The 23,352-nt window shown below is 46.1% G+C and overlaps 1 protein-coding gene across 14 annotated transcripts in view; it reads right to left on the bottom strand.

Moving 5' to 3' along the window:
• Positions 1-22,784, bottom strand: part of svila (supervillin a) — a 60,474-nt gene extending 37,690 nt beyond the window's left edge. For 2 of the 14 annotated variants that reach the window (XM_076999578.1, XM_076999585.1), the window contains exons 1-3: positions 6,723-7,151; positions 3,301-3,361; positions 644-762 (exon numbers count right to left, since the gene is read on the bottom strand). In XM_076999578.1, the coding sequence (XP_076855693.1) occupies positions 644-762; positions 3,301-3,361; positions 6,723-6,777 (235 nt within the window). In that variant the 5' untranslated portion in view covers positions 6,778-7,151. Of the gene's footprint in view, positions 1-643; positions 763-3,300; positions 3,362-6,722; positions 7,158-12,143; positions 12,333-22,478 lie in introns of those variants that run through there. The other 12 variants (XM_076999582.1, XM_076999581.1, XM_076999587.1 and 9 more) reach the window with 10 other exon arrangements.
• Positions 22,785-23,352: the final 568 nt, after the last annotated feature.

The raw sequence follows: 23,352 nt of genomic DNA, 5'->3' as shown, positions 1-23,352 counted from the left end.
TGTTGCAAGGCCACTCTAACCGACACATGCCAGTGTTAGTATTGTAATCTTGGTCTGATAATAGGTCTTGGTCCTGGGGTACTCCGGGCCACATCATCTAACCGTATGGCGCAAGTCTTCTGTGAGCTCTTACCAAACGGAGGCTGCTCCGGTGACAGATCATCAAAATCCTATTCTCCCGTTTCTTAAACCCAAGCGCACATACACTTAAACCACCCGGCACATACACTTAAACCACTGTACGCACCAGGATCACTTACAGGGCTACTGAGTAAGATCAGCCACTGGCCTAAAAACAGGTGGACCCTAGGAGGGTAAAAATAGGCCATCATGACATAAGTCTCGACCCCCAGCCTGACTTAATGGGCAGGAAGTCATGAAGTAGCCCCCCCCCCCCGGGACCAGTCAATGGACGTTGCACATAGGGGAAAAGAGGGTCCAGTGAAGGTAGACTGGAGTAATATTAACAGAATAAGGCGTTCAAGTGGTGTAGTCCCTCGGGTTTCAGTAGATGGTCACAGTAACTTTTTGCAGCAAAACCAAACTGGTGTGTCTTGCTGCTGAACAAAACCAGAGTTCATTTAATCGCCCCCAAAGTGTGAAGCGGAAGTGATTTAGCAAGGACTGGACACTCTTCACTCACCTTTGTGCACACTGGTCAGGGGTTTATCTTCAACAGGCAGGTTGGTCTGGGATACTTTATCTTCAACAGGCAGGTTGGTCTGGGATACTTTATCTTCAAACAAGAGCTTTTTCTGGAAGCTTAGGAAAACAGAAAACTGGCTTTTGAAATACGGCAGACGGGGAGACAAGTGAAGATAACTGAATCCATAAAGAAAACTATTGCAAATAGTGATATTGTGATGAAAATGTAGCATTCCAGTTTTATTGCAAGGGAAAAAAAACTGTCCCAACTGTAACTTGGCAAAAGAGGAGGAATTCTTTTCTGAAAAATGGGGAATTTTACAAAGCTTATTTTCCTCTACTGGAATTAGTTCACTAAGTACCAAGCTGACAGAAAAAAAATATTTCTTGACAGCAAATGGGGTTATTGGCATACAGTACTGTACAAGATTCCAAAACGTAAATATGAGAAAATTAAGTCAAGGCATGAAATATAGTAAACATCACATTCCTATTTGTGCATTTGTAAACAAATAAGAAAACATTATGAGTGTACAAAAAGAGTGGAGATGAAAAGAATGAAAAGCAAATGTGTGTGTGTGTGTGTGTGTGTGTGTGTGTGTGTGTGTGTGTGTGTGTGTATATATATATATATATATATATATATATATATATATATATATATATATATATATATATATATATATATATATATATACATACACACACACACACACACACACACACACACACACACACGTGTAGCGGTTTTTGCACAAGCACTTGATAACATGGAGACACAGTATTTTGGAAACTGATGACCATGGCCAAAGCGAATAATAAATCAACACATTTTAGGAGCTATTTCCTGTATTCTATGTGTTCTACTTACATAAAATATGAACAATCATAAATTATTCCCATAAATTATCTGTCTATAAAATATATTTCATTGGCAGAAGTAATGCCTTAAGGTGTTCGGTAGACTCAAAGCATGCTGGAACGATTGAATTCAGCACCTTTTGTGTTGTCTTCAATAAACTGTGAAGTGCTTTACTTTGCACCAAAATCTAGAGACCGCTTTACTTCCAATGAATGAAAGGATAACAAACAGAAAGGAGGAATGATATATCCCGACCAAATTTACATTAGTCATAGGTAATGAGAAGTTGTCTTGCGTAAGCCAAAATGCAATGTCCACTCAAAACACAGGCTGCAGCACCCAAGGCTGGAGTAGTGGGGTAATATAGCAGACAGCTGGGACAGGTAGTAGAACAGAAGAGATTCAGCTCCTGCTGGTCTCCCAAAGGAGGTGTGACCTGCACAGGTAAGTCCAATGGCATGATACAAATTCTTCAAATGAGCCCTTGGATGACAAACAAGGATCCACAAGCCTCCCCTGCACCTGATGAACAAACTGATGCAACACCAAAAGCTCATGGCAGCCGTGGAGCATGGTGGAGTTAACAGAATGGTGTGGGGAAGGGTGGAGTTAACAGAATGGTGTGGGGAAGGGTGGGGAAGGGTGGAGTTAACAGAATGGTGTGGGGAAGGGTGGAGCTAACGGAATGGTGTGGGGAAGGGTGGAGTTAACAGAATGGTGTGGGGAAGGGTGGAGCTAACAGAATGGTGTGGGGAAGGGTGGAGTTAACGGAATGGTGTGGGGAAGGGTGGAGTTAACAGAATGGTGTGGGGAAGTGTGGGGAAGGGTGGAGTTAACGGAATGGTGTGGGGAAGGGTGGAGCTAACGGAATGGTGTGGGGAAGGGTGGAGCTAACGGAATGGTGTGGGGAAGGGTGGAGCTAACAGAATGGTGTGGGGAAGGGTGGAGCTAACGGAATGGTGTGGGGAAGGGTGGAGCTAACAGAATGGTGTGGGGAAGGGTGGAGCTAACGGAATGGTGTGGGGAAGGGTGGAGTTAACAGAATGGTGTGGGGAACGGTGGAGTTAACAGAATGGTGTGGGGAAGGGTGGAGTTAACAGAATGGTGTGGGGAAGGGTGGAGTTAATGGAATGGTGTGGGGAAGGGTGGAGCTAACAGAATGGTGTGGGGAAGGGTGGAGCTAACAGAATGGTGTGGGGAAGGGTGGAGCATGGTGGAGTTAACAGAATGGTGTGGGGAAGGGTGGAGCTAACAGAATGGTGTGGGGAAGGGTGGAGACCTTGGATGGACTGCAGTTAACGAGGGCCCAATGAATTCCAAGTAGAACCAGGAAATTCTGCAGTACAGTGTCAAGGCATCTGTGTGTGAGCTAAAACTCAAAAGTAGTTATGTAGCATGATACCGATCCAAAACACAGCAGGAATCCCACAACAAATTGGCCACAAATGGAAGAAAATGTAGTTTAAAACCAGAGGTGGACATTCCAGGTTCAGAAAATCCTTGGATTTGCTTGCTGGATTTTCTAATAAGTGCAAGCCAGGTAAAAAATAGTGGAATCAACACAATCCAGGAAGCCTGAGCAAAATCCTGGTGAGGACTTTCTTTCTGACCTGGATTGTCCACCTCTGTTTAAAACTACATTTTAAAAATGGCCTGGCTTCATTAGATGTTGAACTGCATTATGAAATGGGGCAGTCACACTAAAACTTACAGGAACGTTTTACAGAGAGGAAAAAGAGAGGTCAAGCTGAACTTCACATGAGGATGAAGAACGCAAGGCTAACAGCACTTACCCAAGAGCCCTTGGTGATAGCTTAGGTCTGCCAACTGTGGTGGTGGTCTGCTTTGTGATGCCTGTTGACATACAAGAGCACCACAGTGAGCAATACATGTCACCCATGCCAACTGACTTCACAAAACGGGTTTGACTTATTTTAGTTCTCTCTCTCTCAGCGAATGCTGACTGTTTACAGCGCAAGAGATTCAAACAGGATCTTTCCCACAGAAAATATAGTTGTGTGTATAAAAAGGCATTTGATAGTTCCTCCATCAAAACATTTACTGTCAAATGTTATTTATCTTTGTTGAGGGCAGTCATGACTAATCCTGCGGAAGAAGCTGGATGGAAACTCTCAAATAGGGGTTGAACTGCACGAGTACTAGTGGACTCCTAAACTCAACATCTTATATTTGACTCTGTGCCATTGAAGAACAAGCAAATCCCTTCACAATCTATTAGTGACTTACTGGAATCTGACCACCTCAATCTGAATGTGGTGATGGCCACACTAATGTTATCTTAGCCCTGCTATAAGCATATAACACCAGATGTAGGGAATTTACTGCATTTACTGTGTACTGTACATTTGTTATATAGAAGTTAATTCTTGAAAGCATCGTTTAACATTTGAGTTAATCAACCACCTCCAGCAGACCGACAAAGACACACACACACACACACACACACACACACACACACACACACACACACACACACACACACACACACACACAGGAGATGTTGCTGTGGAGGAGTATTACAGCTTCCTCATTTTCTACAAACATCATCTGAGATGGGAGAATAAACGAGGGCTCTGTAGATTCCCCCAGGACTGAGTTTCAGCATGTAGTGTTTTCACAGCTGGCCAGAGTGTCCACTAAAACCGTCCCACAATGCCTAGACATGCCCTTTCACCTCACAGCACAGCGGCAGCTGATGAAGCAACAGTGATTAGAGAGATGGGAAGGCTTAAAGTCAGAGAAGAACTAAGAAAACAAGGAGATGGACTGTGTGAAATGAAGACTGGAGTCAGCCAAAGCGAAGAGCTCTCACCTGCATGCTGATTCATGGCTGATGTGGAAAGACATACTGGAGTCTCACACACACACACACACACACACACTACAAATACTGACCTCAGCTAGAACTGCAACGCACACTACTGAGGAAACGGACAGATGTCCAGAGCAATAAACAGCACACACTCCAGCAGTCACATCTGAAGCCATGCACAGGCCTTCAGGGCCAGCCAGGTTCAGCCAATCAACAAGAGATTAGGGCACCATCAGTGTCTGAATATTTCTGAACTTGCACATGGTGTAGTTTAATGCTTTTATTATATGTATGGTAACTGTAACACACACACACACACACACACACACACACACACACACACACACACACACACACACACACACACACACACACACACACACACACACACACACACACACACACACACACACTACAAATACTGACCTCAGCTAGAACTGCAACGCACACTACTGAGGAAACGGACAGATGTCCAGAGCAATAAACAGCACACACTCCAGCAGTCACATCTGAAGCCATGCACAGGCCTTCAGGGCCAGCCAGGTTCAGCCAATCAACAAGAGATTAGGGCACCATCAGTGTCTGAATATTTCTGAACTTGCACATGGTGTAGTTTAATGCTTTTATTATATGTATGGTAACTGTAACACACACACACACACACACACACACACACACACACACACACACACACACACACACACACACACACACACACACACACACACACACACACACACACAAACACGTAGCTGGAATATGCCAACCACAGTCCTAATAATCTATATATTCAAAAGCAAAAAAGGCTCTCTGTCCTGTCAGGACACCCATCTTTTTCACACCATCCTCTCCTCCCATTGGCCGCCGGCTTTAAAGCACAGACACAGTCTTGGATAACGTTCTAAAGGGGGAGATAAGAGTGCATGACTCAAGCATTTTTGTCATCGCTGTGTGATAAATCACGCTGGAAGCACGTGCAGACCTTAAGGGTGAGAGACTGATTGCCCTGGCCTGGTTAGCAGTAAGAGGAAAGTGGGGGAGGGGTGGGAGATGCCCACATATACACATATACTACATTAAACTATTTAATGTGGCAGTTTGTTAATACCATCTGGCCATCTGCCATTTGATTGTGAGCACGAGGAAGTGTAGAGTGCCATTAAACGTCAGACACAGTTCAGTGCACAATATAAACACTTCACCAGTGACACCGCAGTAGCTCAAATCTATTGCTACACTCCGGTTTACACAATCAATGCAAGAACAACTTTAGCGTAACGCAGTGAAAGAAAGGAAAACAATATTAAAAGAAAAGAAAAGTGTTACAAGCTGTAACAGGAGTTAAAAATATGACTGGGCAGAAGAATGACACATCTAGACTTCTGGAGAGTACATTCGGCAAAAAAAAACAGAGGCATTTCCATAGCAACGTAGCAGCATGGCAGTTCTGTCTTGGTGGGGACGGTGTTTCAGCTAATGAAGGATTAGCCCTCAAGACAAACTGGATTACTCCGGAGGAACACGCAGCCAGCGTGGCCCTTCGCTGCCTGAGGTCTTGCCTACATTATGAATGACATAATGAAAACACTGGCCTCCGACCATCTAAGCATAATTAACCATCTTAAGGACGTAGTGTTTGATAGGTCTGTGTGGAGGGTGTTCACCTCTTTAGTGAAATGACAGACTCAAAATGAAACTCTGTAGTACTCCAATAAAAGTAAACAATTGAAAAGTAGGTGGAGGAATGCAATAACACTTTAAACCCATTTAACAACCTAAGAGTAAACTTGCAAAGCATTTAATTGCTTTTACGGAAGAAAAGGCTCCTTTGATGTCTGCATGGTTCTTGGAGAAAACAGGCAGAGACCCAGACAGTCAGTAGAGAGTTACAATTCACCCACACCAGTTAGAACCTCTGCACCACTTAGGCAAAACAGAGGGGAAGTAGAAAGCCATATCCTTCTGCAAAGCATGCACGTGCCAAAACAAGCCCCTTAAACTGATCCAGGAACAGTGACGGTACTGCACGTGCCACAAGAGTTGACATGCTCACTGCTTCAGGAACACCAGCAGGAGTACCACGCTGCAAATAGAACTACGAAAGAAAACCCTACAAAAGCAACAGTATCAAATAGCCAAGACATTTCCGCCGCCTTTCTTTCCACACCTCCGCCTCTTTCAATCCGTTATTCTCTCTCTCCGATTTCCGCACCTAATCAGAACGCCCTTTGAGGTTACAGATGTACTGCATGGACTTCGGAAACAAAGCTGCATTGCTAAAACTGCCGCGGGAGCGTCCCGTCACGCAGATGCGGGGCAGGGCCCGTTCACACGCATGTAGAACAGCACCCTCGCTGGGCTGCACACCAAGGTTCTACTCACCTTGACAGAACTTGACATGGCTGAGATAGTTGGTGATCCACGGGTTCTGGTACATTTTGGCAAAAAGGTAAGAGAGGGGTGAACAGAGGACAGGCAGATAGAGACAGAAGACAGAGAGACAGAGAGAGACAGACAGAGAGAGACAGACAGAGAGAGAGAGAGAGAGAGAGAGAGAGAGAGAGAGAGAGAGACAGGGGGGAATAGAGAGGTAAAAGAACAAAGTGGTAGTGGTGGAGGAGCAGAAAGAGGATAGAAAGAGAGGGATTGAAGGAAGAGTGGAGAAGGAGGGGACTGCAGGCAGGCAGCGGGCGGACGTCAAGGTGATGCAGACTCTACTACTGCGGGAGTCCTGGGACAGTCAGCCAGAGGAGGGAGGGAGGGAGGGAGGGAAGAAGTGAAGGAGGGTGAGAGAGAGAGAGAGAGAGAGAGAGAGAGAGAGAGGGGTGAGAGTGAAAGCGCAAGCAAGCACGCAGTGTGAGGGGTTGAGAAAAGAGCAGAGAGAGGAGTGAGAGGGAGTGTGTGTGTGTGAGAGAGAGAGCGCTAGTGTAGAGATGTATCCTCCCATGGAGGAGCAGCCATTCGTGCCTCTCCTTCACATCGGCTACCCAGCTGCTCGCGCTGAAGTGGATCCTGCTGAGCCACAGCGCTAACGGGCTAAGTGAGGGCTGCGCTAACGCACTTCACGTAATGTTAATCAGATTACTGAGAAGAGACTGCAGGGAGGAAGGAGAAGAGGAGAGGTGCAGTGTGTGTGTGTGTGTGAGAGAGAGAGAGAGAGAGAGAGAGAGAGAGAGAGAGAGAGAGAGAGAGAGAGAGAGAGAGAGAGAATAAAATATTGTGGCAAGAGCTTCTTCACTGCAAAATAGCCGGAGCTGGGAGAAGGGGAAACTGATTTATGACTAGCGTACATGCCAATTTCTCTGTTTATCTCACATGAAGCCACAAACGCATGAAGTCCTGCTTCCTTCAGAAACCTTCACCAAGCAGCGCCCCAGAATGAAGGATACTTGGCTGAATACATTTCTGTGACAATGAACTTCGAATGGTCTCCATGGCCCCAGGTTCTGAAGCCGCGTTGCAAATCTCTCCACGTTTCTGCATGCGTGCGTGTGCAATATTAGTGAATTGACTAACCACTGACTACATACCTCTACAATACCTGCACCGCATTAGCGTGTATTTCCTAACTGTGCGCCCTGCGGTGTTTGTAGGGCTGGGACAGGAACGTCCAGCATACATCAGACACCTGTGCACACCGGGGCTCCATGCAATGGAAGATAACCATAACACGCCAAACTCTGTGGGAGCTCCACATCTCCTTGAAACACCTCCCGTGTGGCGAGGACCAACCACAGAGCAGAGAAGGACAGACCCGTAGCCCAGCCTCAGAAACTGAAATCCTGAACAAAGGAGACAGTAAAGAACAGCAACAGAAAAACTAAATGTTTCAGGGTGTTCTACGTTTTGATGGGGGGGGGGGGGGTGAATATAAAAGCAATATGTATGAAAAGATTCAGTGACACAGTCACAAAGTCAGAGGCAGTACTGTAGAATGGGAGTGTGTGTGTGTGTGTGTGTGTGTGTGTGTGTGTGTGTGTGTAGGCTATGCAATGGCTCGAGAGACAGGGGGCAGCAAAGAGTACTACTACCACAGCTAGGAGGTCAAGCACTAAAGCACATATAGACTGGCATTTGGCTTAGCCTATTTCTGTCTCATTATCTTGCCTGCAATGTTTCCACTGCAACACTCCTTATTCACACCCCCCCACACACACAGTCAAATCTACATGTGCCCTGCTTTTTCAGCTGCAGCTACAGTTTCTGAAAGATGCAAGGGAGGATAACGAATCAGAACCCTGTTTGCAGGAACACAGAACACAATTGGACGACCTCAAAGGAACCAATACAGAACATGGACTACCTCAAAAGAACCATTACAGAACACAAGCAGACTTCAAAGGCATTCCACAGCATGAGTTACTGCCCCAAATAATCATCCCGTCAGATACCATAAGGTCCAAACTAAACCCAAGGGCCGACCACAGGAGGCCTGGACGCAACTGGCTTCCACGATCTCCTCCCGAGAGCTGCATGCTTCCTCCTCATTAGATATAATAAACTCCGCTCGTCTCTCAAATGACACATGACATCACGCTCAAGTGCAAATGCGCTCTGGTGAAGTTTGATGGAGCAGTGACACATGCATACACAGTACACACTTGCGCAGGCGCCACCGTGTGGCAGGCTCGTGCTACTGCGTGGAGCCGGCGGAAACGCAAAGCCAGGCATATGCTACTTAAAAGAAGCGACAGGACAAAAGGTCACAGCCCAACAGTAATGCAGTCTGGAAACAGCACTGGTGCAGTGGCCGTCGATGAAAATGTTACATGTAGAGCAATCAGCAGGCACCATCATCCACAGTGAGTTATGATAGTGAGCAATTCATACATTTAGTGCAAATGTTAAGGAGTGTTAAGGGCCTTGCTCAGGGGCCCCAACAGGGATAAATTGGCAATGATGGGGTTTGAACTGGCAACCAAGCTATACCTGTTAGCCTTGGGATCTTCATAGACACCTCTCAAAACCTTAAATCCATCCTACCCCAAAGCCTCAACAAGCACATAATGAGTCTAGGAATACAGGATGTAGGAAACGGGTTTGGACTTGGAGGTGTCCTTTACCATCTTCATCAGCTAAGGCTTTGCTGAAATCTCGCCATGAAACAGAGCCAGTTAGCAGAACACAACGAGCATTAGCAGGCCTGCCTCCCCACCAGCCCGAGCCCGACTACACCTCCACCTCTTCAAAGTCCTACTCCAGCATTCCCACTACAAAAGTCTAATTCCCTGATCGTTCGCTCACCTTCAACCACTTAGCTGAATTTCCATGTCCTGTAATTAATGTTTAAAATAGGGCACCTTTATTAAGACAGGACTGGAAACATCACCTGATTTAACCTTTATAAACCCTCACACCATACGGGAAACGCATGTACATATTTTGATAAATAGCAAATAAAATGTTATAATACCCTGACATTTCATGAACTGTTCCAAAAAATAAATAAAAATTGATTAAATCCCCTGACTTTCCATGTGAGGAATAGAATTCAACAATTCCAGGAAATTATATAAATGCTATGATCCATGAAAACCCTGCTCCTGTTCATCTCACACACACACACACACACACACACACACACACACACACACACACACCTCTCAGGGTCTAGATTTGCCTGTTTACACTGTTTCATAGAGGAGATAGACAGGGATGGGGGGGTCTGTATGAGCCAAGCTGAGGTCGAGCTGCACTGGGTTATAAAATACAGAGTTTACTGCATCTCTCTAGATGGCCATCAGTCTTCCACTCGACTGAAGTCTGAAAGGCCAAGCGCAGGCCAGGCCAGAGCCACGGGCCCCCTGCAGAGTGCTGGCCCTCAGGCACACAGATACCAATTCCCCACAAGCAGGACGCGACCTGACGAGGGAGGGATTTTCTTACCAGAGCCTGCTGAAAGCCAGACTCAGGACTTAACCTCCTATCACAGGGTGCTTCTTCTGATGTATTTAACGTTAAAAAGTCACGCTAAGAAAATGCTGAAGATGACGTATTGGGAGCAGCCTGGGGTCACACCCCACAGGGCGTTCTTGAGCAGTTGGAGGGGCAAGGAGGCTTAGATGCTTCCACCTTCACAAGAGTGTAGCACAACATGGAGAGCTGCATAACACACACTCGCTTGTAATTGGTTAATGTTTATAGTGGATCTCAGCCAGGCCCACTCGCTGGGTTCTTGAAGCACATTGTATGCTTCAGAGCAAGGTCAGGAGAACATCCCACCCCCACACACACCTCTGCCCCTCCTGCCCAATAAGGAGAGGTGTCAGCTGAGTGGCTGTGTCCTGGTCACCAGTTCTTTGGTCTGACCGGAGACTGCACCTTTAGGGGCACGTGTGACATGCGAGTGTGTTTTGGTCCATTTGTATACACAGTACTCTTATAACACCCTTGATTACACAGCATCTACAGCAAGTGAACACACGCACGCACACACACACACACACACACACACACACACACACACACACACACACACACACACACACACACACACACACACACACACACACACACACCTCTAAATACACAAAACACTAGCCCATATAGTCATATGGCCTTTGCTGTCCATTCCTTCACAATTACAGCTTAGATACACACACTTCCCAAGCCAAGGGGAAAAAGGCTGTGAAGAGCCAATCAGAGTTTGTGCCATAAAACAGGACAGTGAGCATCTGAGAAGGACAGAGACTGTCTCAGAGGGACACTTGTGTAGTGGGACACTAACTACATCTGGGAAGTTTATGATGAGGTGTGAAGTGTCCGTCACCTTAAGAGAACAAAGCCTATCTTGGTACCATCAAACACTGATGACAGACACAAAGTGAAGTGTTTTGAGAGACCTGCATTTTCTATATTATACACACGTAGACAAACACACACACACACACACACACACACACACACACACACACACACACACACACACACACACACACACACACACACACACACACACATTACAACCCCCCACCCCCCCCCGTGACTTGCCCTCAGCTGAAAGGACGGAGGTTCTCTTGTAACCTGGGGCGTTAATGGTTCACATCACCAGCATATATGGCTGCACATGTGAGCAAACCTGTACCCAGAATTACAGCCTGACCTCATGCTGCAGTGACAAAGCCCGTTTGTGAGCGGCCCCAGGGGCTCGTGGGTATGCGCCTCTTCTATTTTAGTTCCTATATTCTGATGAGGGGAGAGCAGGTGGGCCTCAGTGGACAGCTGGACAACTTCAGCCCCAGTTACTCTGCCATCCTGTATCACCGTCCACACACACACACACACACACACACACACACACACACACACACACAAACACACACACAAACACACCAGTAACAGAGTAGCCCTCTCCACTGTTCATGAAGGTAAAACACCTACAAGGAAAACACTTAGCCCCAGAATAATATCAGTTAGCTTGATTAAACTTGAGTGAAAAAGTGAACTGCATGTGTCCATTATTTCAGTATGGGATATAATTACCCCGAGTGTCCATAAAAGGAGCCTGTATTCCACAAATGCAACAGTTCTCTCTTTCACTCACATACACACTTTATTTACAGTAGAGAGTAACCAGAAACTTGTGGATTCTCTAGTGCTTTCACATTTTTTACATGCTTACACAAGCACACACCCACAAACCACACCATGGCATGGCACTCAACATATTCAATACATAATTTCCCAGACACCCATCTGCTTCAGACACCTGCTAAAAAGACCCTCAGCCGGCCTTCACCGCCCCCCAGTCTCCACACACTCTGGAAAGTCTCAACCCAACACAAAAATCACCAGAGAACTTACTGGGTGTGCTGATCGTCAGTGGTGAGCCTTCATCAGGGGACACCGAGCAAAGCAGGTCCACCTAATCTCACTGCGTGGAAATGGTTCGACTTGGAGATGGTGGTTGGTGGTCATGCGTGGCTGGTCGACTTGAAGGAAGGTCAGTGCGAGTCAGGCACAGGACCGGAGAATCACAGAGAGGGATCTCACAATGTTGACACGGCACGAACACAACCCCCTCCCGACCCACCACCACCCCCACCCCCCGTATCGCTACACCGTTAATCAAGCCCTCCACCCACCCCCCATCCACTCCGAGTGCTCCAGGAGGGGATCAGAAGGCCACAAATATAGCACGGTACTTTCCCACCAGTGTCTCTTTCAAGCCAACAACTCCAACCTCACTTCACTGTGCAGTGGATTTTGATTGGATACAATTTCCATGTCTTTACCCATTAAACTGTACCTAATCACATTTTCAAAAATTAACAAAATCCTCGTTTGAAATTCCATATTCAGAAAAAGGTTTCAGGCCCCTTTGCTGTAGCCCTCCAAACTGTGGACAGATGCATTTGGTTTGCTTTCATTATTTGTGGACTCTAGGCCATGTTTCTCCACCTTTTAAATGAAATGTGAAATGTGAAATGTGCCATATTTTGTCAATTGTGATTTTTACACCCCAATCGAAATTTGTCCTCCGCTTTTAACCCATCTGTGCAGTCAGAACACACACACACACACTAGTGATTACTAGGGGGCTGTGGATCACACGTGCCCAGAGCGGTGGGCAGCCCTAGCCCGGCGCCCGGGGAGCAGTTGGGGTTAGGTGCCTTGCTCAAGGACACCTCAGTCATGGCCTGTCTGGGAATCGAACCCACGACCCTCCGGTCACAAGTCCAGTTCCCTAACCGCCAGGCCATGACTGCCAAACTTTTAGAGTTTGAAGTAACTGGACAAAGTTTGGAAACACCTGGATCTATAAAAGGCCCACAGTTAACACTGCACTGTCAGGACAAAAGCCAAGCCCTGATGTCCAAGGAACTGTCCAAGGAACTGTGGATCCCCTCAATCAAATTGGAGTAAGGCACAGATCAGGCCAAGGATATAAAGCAATACGCAACACAGAGTGCTCCAAGGAACACAATGGTCTCAAGAACTTTGAAATGGAAGAAACTTGGCACAGCTTGAACCTTCCTGGAGTTTGCCATCTGGCCAAATTGTGCATGCAGGCAATAACGACCTTTAGGAGGTAAGAAAGAAACCAATAGCCACTCTAGAGGAGTTCCAAAAGTCTTGGTCAGAGATGGGTGAACCTATAGGAGAGACAGACACCTCTGCAGCCTTCAGAGTGGCACGACCGAATGCACCGTTTGGTAAAAAGCTTGAAGATTACTAAACGGCATATAAAGGACTCTAACTTCTCTTTAGCGGCCTGCATGAAGTATTAAACTCCATTAAATGTCTGTGTAGAGACCTGAAGATGGCGGTTCACAGATGTTTGCAATCCAGTCTGTGCTTGAGAGGATCCGTCTTCATGAAAATCGTAAACTGCCCAGACTTGCATGCACAAACCACTGAGAAACATATTCAAGATGACTAATTTCTGACAAAGGGGCTTTTACAAAAGTATTGAGTAAAGGGTGTGAATACTTTTATGAATAAGGCATTTTTAAATGCTCAAAAACATGATGCTTTCACTTCGTTATGTGCTATAAAGTGCAAACGGGGTAAGAATGAAAATATAATTGAAAATCAAATCCATACCTTTATAGCATGTGCAACAAGGGATCTGAATATGTTCTGCACTGCATGTGCTGGAAGCCCCAACCACACAACAAGTCAGTGTAATGAAACTCAGATTTCAGCAGCTTGAGGAAATCCATTTCCACAATAGATACGTTTTAAATTCAGCATGAAAGACCCAATGACCACAGCGTGCAGCGAAAATGGAATCCGCAGTGTGTTATGGTACATCACGGCGCCTCCTGATGGCTGAGAAGTTCTGTTAACACACACCACACTGGCAGAAAAAGTGAGAGCCACAGCCCAAAGGCAGACCGAAATTAAGGAGCTTTTCATAGACCATAGTGCCACCTAGTGTCCTGTCTCTTGCATGGTCATACACTCACAGACAAAAACACATTTTGTTCCTCACTTGTACCTCTGTGTTTGATCAGTAAGCCAAACATGAAATGTCCAGTTGGGAGTCGAGGAAGGAACTCAGGAACTTTGAATGCTCCAAAACAGAAGAGTGCATGTGTGTGTGTATGTATTAGACAGATTTAGAGGTATTTAGACTATGGCTAGATAAGTGCAAAGATTATCATTTGCAATTCAGCTGTGCTAAAGCCAATTAGATGTTCAAAAGTTGAAAAAACCAAACCCAAGTCAAGTCACGAGTCTTTAGGCTGGAGTCCAAGACAATAATAACATCATAATACATCGTGACGCTCACTCGAGTGCCCATTACTGCAGCCAGCAAAGATAAAGTGGAAGAAATGTGTAAACTTAATTGATCCTCTTAAGAATAGAGGCCAAGAGATCAGAGAGTGAAAGAGAGACACACAAGCCCCCAAAACGCACGCGCGCACACACACACACACACACACAAGTTCAGCTCCATGAGGTTCAACATAAAGGCTGAAGACCTTCTGGTGCTTCTCAGCTTAGCTTTGCCCTCTTCGTTCATTCTGTCTTCCTCTTACTACAAATCACTTTATTCTTCTGTAACCGCACTGCAGGGAAGCTGGTATTTAACACAGCAGTGATGCATACACCTGCAATTAGCTACTACACACAGCAAGAGAAGATCTACACTCAAACATGCACGCAGGCCTGAGCTGGCTATTCCGACATCTTTTTCTGTTAAGGAAAGCAACCACGGATCATATAGCACTCCGTAATGTCCGTGTCCTTTGGGTCTGGATTAACTTTGTGGTGAGTGTGGTGAGGCAGACAGCCAACAGTCAACACACACAGCTCATGTGACTGCTCAAAACACCACTTGCTGAAATCACAGAATGAACAAAGCTAGTGAAAATGTAGTATGGGCAACATGTATTACTGTGCTTGATGAATTACACAGAAGAGGCTGAAAATCCAGCTACCAAATGAGAACGCACTAAACCGCCGACTCTGCAAACAAGCCCACTGGTTACTGAGATAAAGGAAATAAGAAATCAGCAAGTCTTTCACCTCTGAACCCTCACGTTTGCTAAGTATGCAGCAAGGGTTGCTCCAGCCACCAGGACAAGCAAATGAAATCATTAAATGCTTTTTTTTTTTGCTGACTATGGCCTGGGTATCACTTTTATGCAAGAAAAGGAAAATTAACAAAAGGCTGCAGGATCACACAAGTGTCCCGTGTGGGGGACGTGGAGTAATGATCTTGCTCTGCATGAGTAACCTGGAACGAACAAATTCAATATGAAGAAGGAAAACGCACCTCTTCACCATCACGTTTCAAGACAGCAGGTCAATAGTAACGGACACGAATGGTAAACTAGCCCAAAATATAAAAAGCTGACACAGCAACTTTCAAACAACAAGCATCAAGCTTTCTAAACTCTTACTGTGCCTCTTTAAATCAGCCCTCTGCAATATACAGCAACCCGAAGAATAAACAGGCTTAACCAGCCAACAGAGCAAGCTAGATCTCACACACACACAGGAAAAAGAAAGATTTTGACAATAGGAGAAATGCTATAAAGAGTGGGATGTCATAAAAACTAAAGAAAGAAAGAAAAAAGAAAATCACGTATGGACAACAGAGATACTAAACAAGTGCCAAAAAAAGGTGAGATTGAGAGGTTATGGGGAGCGTGAGGGGGAGCGTGAGTAGAAGTGTGAGGGGGAGTGTGAGGGGGAGCGAGAGTAGGAGTGTGAGGGGGAGCGTGAGGGGGAGCGAGAGTAGGAGTGTGAGGGGGAGCGTGAGGGGGAGCGTGAGGGGGAGCGTGAGGGGGAGCGTGAGTAGGAGTGTGAGGGGGAGCGTGAGGGGGAGCGTGAGGGGGAGCGAGAGTAGGAGTGTGAGGGGGAGCGTGAGGGGGAGCGTGAGGGGGAGCGTGAGGGGGAGCGAGAGTAGGAGCGTGAGGGGGAGCGTGAGGGGGAGCGAGAGTAGGAGCGTGAGGGGGAGCGTGAGGGGGAGCGAGAGTAGGAGTGTGAGGGGGAGCGTGAGGGGGAGCGAGAGGGGGAGCGTGAGGGGGAGCGTGAGGGGGAGCGAGAGTAGGAGTGTGAGGGGGAGCGTGAGGGGGAGCGAGAGTAGGAGTGTGAGGGGGAGCGTGAGGGGGAGCGAGAGGGGGAGCGTGAGGGGGAGTGTGAGGGGGAGCGTGAGGGGGAGCGTGAGGGGGAGCGAGAGTAGGAGTGTGAGGGGGAGTGTGAGGGGGAGCGTGAGGGGGAGCGTGAGGGGGAGTGTGAGGGGGAGCGTGAGGGGGAGCGTGAGGGGGAGCGAGAGGGCCTGAATCCACGAGCACTTTACCTCCCATCTTGCTTGCTCTGTCCCACACCATCCTTGACCCTTAAATCAACTGTGTGCTATTCAACTTGGGAGATGCAGACACATCCACCAGAACCAGATCTACTGAGCGCCACATGGACACCAGTGAGAGGAAGAGGAGTCCGAGAGGTGGACCCTGAGGAAGACGGCCCAGACCAGCAGCCCAGAAGGAGCACCGTGAACTGGCAACCACCAGACAAACACCTCGCCACAAAACCATAAACTAGCTTCACAACACTGTGACCTGCCCCCCAAAAGAAAGAGGTGGTGCTTTATGTTCAATACACTGGCTGACCATTGGCCAGACACGAGACGGTCAGTCTACTGTCAAGACAAGACCACATCCCCTCTGAGGCTTCCCTGATTAGAACGGACTTCAATGGAAATTCAGAGGAACCATCTTCTGCCCGTTCCCAGTACACAGCTGACCACGATGGGGCCCAGATAAAAGACACATAATAAAGTGTTTCTCATTAGCGACGAGGGACCTAAATGAAGCAACCCGCTGCTAACAAACACACGCACATTATGCTATCCAAAACGTTTAATGAGGGGTAGGATGAGGTCATGCTGGAAAATACTTTTTAGCAACAACTATATGGATCTGTGCCAATATGTCCATCTGGCAAAGCCCCTTAAGCCTGGTTCACACTACACGACTTTTCAGTCGTCAGGTTTTTGTGCCGTCCGCACTACATGACTGGTCGTGCTGTAATCGCGAGTCTTTCAGTTGTTGTGGCTTTCACACTACATGACTGATCGGCGACGCGGGCTCACGAATTACACGACTGGGGAATCGCCGACTCATCTGGCTGCCGTCCAAAAACACGAGAACACGAAAACGAAACTCTCCCAGAACCAGCAACACCACGTAGAAGAAAAAAAACAATGCACATGTACTCCACATTTTCGTTATTATTATTTTTTACCGTTTAAACACTCCATAGTCCCAAGTTGCCAGAATTATTTCATCTCTCCGTTGCAGTGATAGATATAATCAATCGCACTATTTCTCCAGTGCTGTTACAATAACTTAAACAGTGTTGTAGTAAAGTTGTAAGAAAGGTGAGGATTTTGTGTGGTTACTGTTTTGAAAGCATTCTTGAAAGTTTTCTCTCCGCGTTCCCATTGGCTGTAGCTAGACGCTGCTGCCGACTCTCAGTCTCCGACTGCTAGATATTAAACATGCTAGATATCTGCCAGTCGTCTGCGAGCGTCGTCGGCTCGGCGAGCGTCTTTCAGCGTCTTTCAGCAGTTCACACTACACGACTGAGCGAGCGACGAGTGATCGCCGATTTGCCTCCGACCACAGTTTTTGTTGGCGATCAGTCGGCGACTGAAAAACCAGCCTAAAATCGTGTAGTGTGAACCAGGCTTTATATGCAAACATTTAATCAGTGCAAGCTTTTTGTCCACCGGGACATGCGTGTCTGCTTGTCGATGATTAAGAGAAGACTTAGACCACCACTATAGTGCAATAGGAAAAACATAGAAAACAAATGGTTTTTTTTTTTGTTGTTGTTTGTTTTTTATATATATACATTATAGAAACTAGCATACAACAAGCAGACTTGCTGGGAACATGACCAGATTGCTTGTAAAAGGGGTTCTGCCATGTGAAAGGAAATGGATCACAGTGGATTTCTTTCAAGTTTGGCCAAGAGTTTACTCCATGCACTTAAAGAACAATCATCTCAGCACCGACACGCATGGTTACAGCTCCAGGCTCTCAGTCCCAGTCCAGGAGACACCATGGGGATCAAGTTCTGAATGTACGGTCCCAAAGACGGGTACTAGGAACCACAAGGACAAAAGACTACATTTATCAAAGACACAAGATTTTCCTGTTAATATCAAATACAGCAATAAACCAAACTAGTCCAAGAACACCTACACGGTCATAAAATCCTTCCACCAGAGAGCTGACAGTCATGCCTGCAGGCCCACATCAACTCAACATCCAGATCTCTTAACAGACTCCCAATCAACAGGTAGGTTGTGTGTCTCAGACTTGGAAAGCCACACGAATGCTGACAGATCGCTGAACACAAATGAGGCCGAGGTCACGCCTGTCGTTTACCATGGCCTGAAGCCGTGTCACCCACCACACGCCTGCACAGCACCATGCTACATGTGGGCCATTACGTTGATACCTTGCTATGAAAAGGGTGGGAGTTTGCAACAGTGTGAAGCAGTGGGTGGGGCAGTGGGTGGGGCAGTTAAGAAAAGGACCGGGGTGAAAGTCACAGATGACAGGCAATTATTATTAATGATGGGTTTTTATTTTTCTATTTATAAAGAGATTTGAAAGACAACTAAATTAAGGCAAGCATTTTCTCTGGTCTCAAATGATTAGAGATGTTCTGACTGATGTATCATTTTATAGAGGACACTGTGAGCCTCGTAAATCACATTTCTCACTAGAACACCAACACATGCCTATGACTTCATCCTCCGTGTGCAAGTACGCACACACAATACATTGCTGAGAAGAATACATGTTAAATCTCACATATTTTATCAAAATGTCACACCAACTCTCAGGGAAAAGTTCTCCGTTCTGAGAGACTGAAAACAGCTTTTATCATGATCTTAAACTAGAAAATGGACATTCAGATTTTTGGGGGGGAAATGAACGAGGAAGAAAACTTTAAGTGTTAAATATTTCAGACACACACATACAGAGAGAGAAAGACTGACAGAGAGACTTGGGTCTCTTGAACATGGGAATGCTGCTCTAGGAGGGGTTTGGTCATGCCCCATATGTGGCTGTTTGCACTCTGACGGAGGGAAAACAGGGGGAAGACTTAATTGAAAAGTCATGTTCTTTATTTCTCTTACTGCAGTGCAGGCCGGACCCACGGCTGCTCTCCAACAGCAACGCCCCGACCCCTCTCTGTGGGCCCGCCCTCAGTTACCATAGCACCAACCCAAACTTCAGTGCCGTTACGCTGGAAACGGTTTGCTGTTGACAGGGAGGCCCGACCACATGTCAGAAGCCATTGGTGACATCACCACTCTCGTGATCTGACTCCCGGATGAACCAGAGAGAGGCATCTTGGATACAGACCAATCACTTATGCACCACCCCAGCAACCAACCAAACCTAAGACGGCAAAAGAAGGCTGATTGTATACACTTAGCAGTGAATGTGATTTCTCTGATAGGGACAAAGCACAAAGGATTACCTTAGCATGTGCATATTAGCTGGTTTGAAGAAACCAATGATTACTGACCTCACACACCATCAAACAAACAACAAAGGGCACTTACATTTAAGTCGATGCCAGCAGACTCCAAAACAAGCACAATTTACAGCTTCCTTCAGTATTTCATGGACAAAAGCCAGAGTGGATCCTGAATGATCAACACATCTGTGTACCGTATGCTTCCTCAGTGTGGGGGGTATACCCACGTGTTGAAAAACTCCCTCTAGGAATGGTGCACTTTGTAAGCTAATACAATACTAGGTGTGTGTGTGTGTGTGTGTGTGTGTGTGTGTGTGTGTGTGTGTGTGTGTGTGTGTGTGTGTGTGTGTGTGTACGTACATGTGCGGACTGTTTAATACATGTAGAAGGTTGGAAAACTCATGCATGTATGACACCACCTCCTTCGACAACCTTAGCTGAAGAGGGAGGCCTCTAGATGCCTGCAGCTCTCAACAAGGCCACGTCGGGCAGATGCTGAAAACAGACATGAATGCAGCATGGTTTAGGATCTGGAAAAGTGTTCTGCATTTACACTCAAATGTATAAAGTATACATTTCCAGGGAAGATATATGTGCAAACACACACACACAAGAGGAAAAAAACATCCTACATGATAGAGCAAAATGCACAAACCAGACAAAATCCCAACACACTCAGTGTAGGGCCATTTTCACAAGCTGCCACTGGGAGTCAGGGGCTCCCATCTGTGCCTCATCCCAACGCAGGCTTGAGTTTGCTGGTGATGGCTGAGGCTCCTTCTGATCTCCAGCCCATCTACCACCCATTCCTGGGCCTCTACAGATGATGCAAGCTCCAAAACTAACGAATGATGGCTGCTGTAACTCAGCTGGGGTGTGTCCTGGAACTGTGGCCTGTTAGAACAATAATGGCTGATGTTCAGAACTATCATTTTTTATGATTTTTTTAAAAAGGTCAAAATTCCTAGATGAAACCACCTAACTTCATAAGGCTTAATGTCTTTGGCTATATTTAAGGATGACCCGTTTTATAACTGTTGGTCTTGCAGTTCTTACTATCTTGTTCCAACCTCCTTTGTCCAAGAGGACACTGGCCTTTACTCCGAGTCAAGAGAAAACACACTACTGAGCAACTGGTGCAGAATCGGTGCTTGCCCTCTGCTCTGAAGCCCTCCAGAAGGGAAGCCTTCCCACACACAGGCACAAGCGCATTTGTACCATGTGACTTAGACTTCCTTCCTCCCAAGGTTCCAAAACGGAGTGTCAACAGCATACAGGTTCTGGTTGTATTTGTTGACAAATAGCAGGGCAGCAGGTCAACAGGGCAGCGTGGCCTCTCTCAGCACCCCGGCTCCCCCCGCCTGCCCTTGGCATCTTCTCCGAAGCCAGTGGGCCACACAGCCGCTGTCTTTTGACAGCTTGCGGGCTGCGTTTGCTGAGTGATGGTCAGCAGCACGGCCACGCTGGAGGCCTGATCACGCACGCGTGTGCACGCAAGAGCAGGAGAGAAAGACACTTTTGATGATGATAAATGGAAAAGAAAATGAAATAACCAACTTGGAACGAGCTCTTGTGTGTGAAAACACGCCCCGAGGAAAACTTTGACATTATTAGTATGTTTTATTAGTATTAGTATTATGCAAGTATGCAGTGTCATAAAATAAATAATTGCTAGCATAAATATGGCTTCTTAAGGCATCAACAATTCCCAAAGCAGCATCTGCTAACAGCTCCAAGAAATCTCTGCAAATATGCTTAAGATTCCTTAATCTAATTTCGGCACATTCATGCTTTACCCAAACAACTGCTTTGTGGATATGCTTTAACGGTATATTTTACTTTATATTTAAAATCAACAGTAGCATTATCTCTGAGCCAGCTTTTCCATTGCAGTTCCTGTCAAAGACCAGTGCCAAAATTTTAACACACTTATCTCTAAGAGAATTGTGACTTTACAGGGAAGTGGTTTTTAATCCTCAAATAAGGATTAGGATTAGCAGAAGAATGGCTAAACCTGGAGTGATCAGGAGCCGCAGAGCAGGTGAGCCAGGTAAATACCACCACAATAATGACAGCTTTCTTCAACATCAACAGGACTTCGACATGTCAGTATACGTGTCCAAAAAGTATCCAGTGAAGACGTGTCCCAAATGTACCGTGCTGCAGAACATTTAATCCAAACGTGATATGCTATATCCATGCAATACCACTTCTGTGGCAATCATGGGCTTCATAGATGAATGCGAGCGCATCTCGGATTATCTGCTGGTGCACATACACAATCCCACTCAACGTGTGTTTTCATAATCTGAACAACATGTTTTAGAAGCACCTTCATTAGTGTTTTATTTATAACAGTTTCATCAAAATACTGTCTTACACGACTTGAGAAACTTATTACAAGAAAAACCAAACGTTGACTTCAGTTCAGTTACTAAATAACACAGTGACAGGAGAAAACAGCAGTGAAACGTGAGAAAATGACCTAACATGGCATTAATGACCAGGGGCTGTGTTCACTATTAATGACCAGGGGCTGTGTTCACTATTAACCTGATGGCATTTTCATTAGACGTTACAGGCGTGTAGGGAACAAAGTTAAACCCCGCATACATGCATTTGCACTCGTCTTACATTTAACCCAGAAAGTATAGTTTAAACGGAGATTTCACTTACTTTACGGAGTGTCCGGGGTCTGGTATGAAGGCTGACAGACTGGACTCCGAGGACACAAGTGACCAGTCGGTGTGTGAGGTGAACGTTCACTCTTCTGAAGCGCTCCGGGGAGGTTGGGATGGTAATGTTGAAACGCTGTGGCTGTTCTCAAAGCGGTTTAATACAAGCATATCTGGAAAGTCGCACTCTTGAAAACTCCTAAGATGTCTCTTAGAAAAAAGAAAAGAAAACGCGTTCCGCGCCTTGCGTGCGACCTCATAAGAAAACGAGACCTCGTCCATCCGTCTGTCATTCCTGGTCGATGGATTCTCAAACTTACCGACAGCTGCCTTTCTGAGGCAGCTTCCGGGCGACGTGAGGCTACTCTTAAAGGGCCGAGCCCGTGGGCAGCATCTTCACTCCTGCTTCTTCTGGTGCTGCAGATCGACCGCAACAACGTGTAGGATCTCAGTTTAATGGTTAAGGAGCCTATTTACAAAACAAAACTTTAGCATTTGTTAAGAGCCTCATACATGCTATCTGAAAAATTAGACTGAAATGCAGTTATAGATAGATAGATAGATAGATAGATAGATAGATAGATAGATAGATAGATAGATAGATAGATAGATAGATAGATAGATAGATAGATAGATTGCATCACTTACACAGTATAGAAAATTAGACACAATTGTACATTGAAGCAATTTCCATTATTCATGGAGGCTTACACAAAAGCCTCAGTCACTCGTTTCTGTTTATACACGCTTCTCGCATGGCTCTCTCTGATAGTGCTCCATATTTGCCCTCTGGTTTTGCATACCAGCCCTGAACTTTCCTGCATTCTCTCTCTCATATCCATTATTTCAGCATGTTGTCAAGTCTGTCTGTCTGT

Source organism: Brachyhypopomus gauderio, chromosome 3, assembly GCF_052324685.1.
Source record: "Brachyhypopomus gauderio isolate BG-103 chromosome 3, BGAUD_0.2, whole genome shotgun sequence".
In the NCBI taxonomy this organism is placed as follows: domain Eukaryota; kingdom Metazoa; phylum Chordata; class Actinopteri; order Gymnotiformes; family Hypopomidae; genus Brachyhypopomus; species Brachyhypopomus gauderio.
The sequence above is the reverse complement of the archived record's forward strand: the minus strand, read 5'-3'. Positions and strand labels throughout refer to the sequence as shown.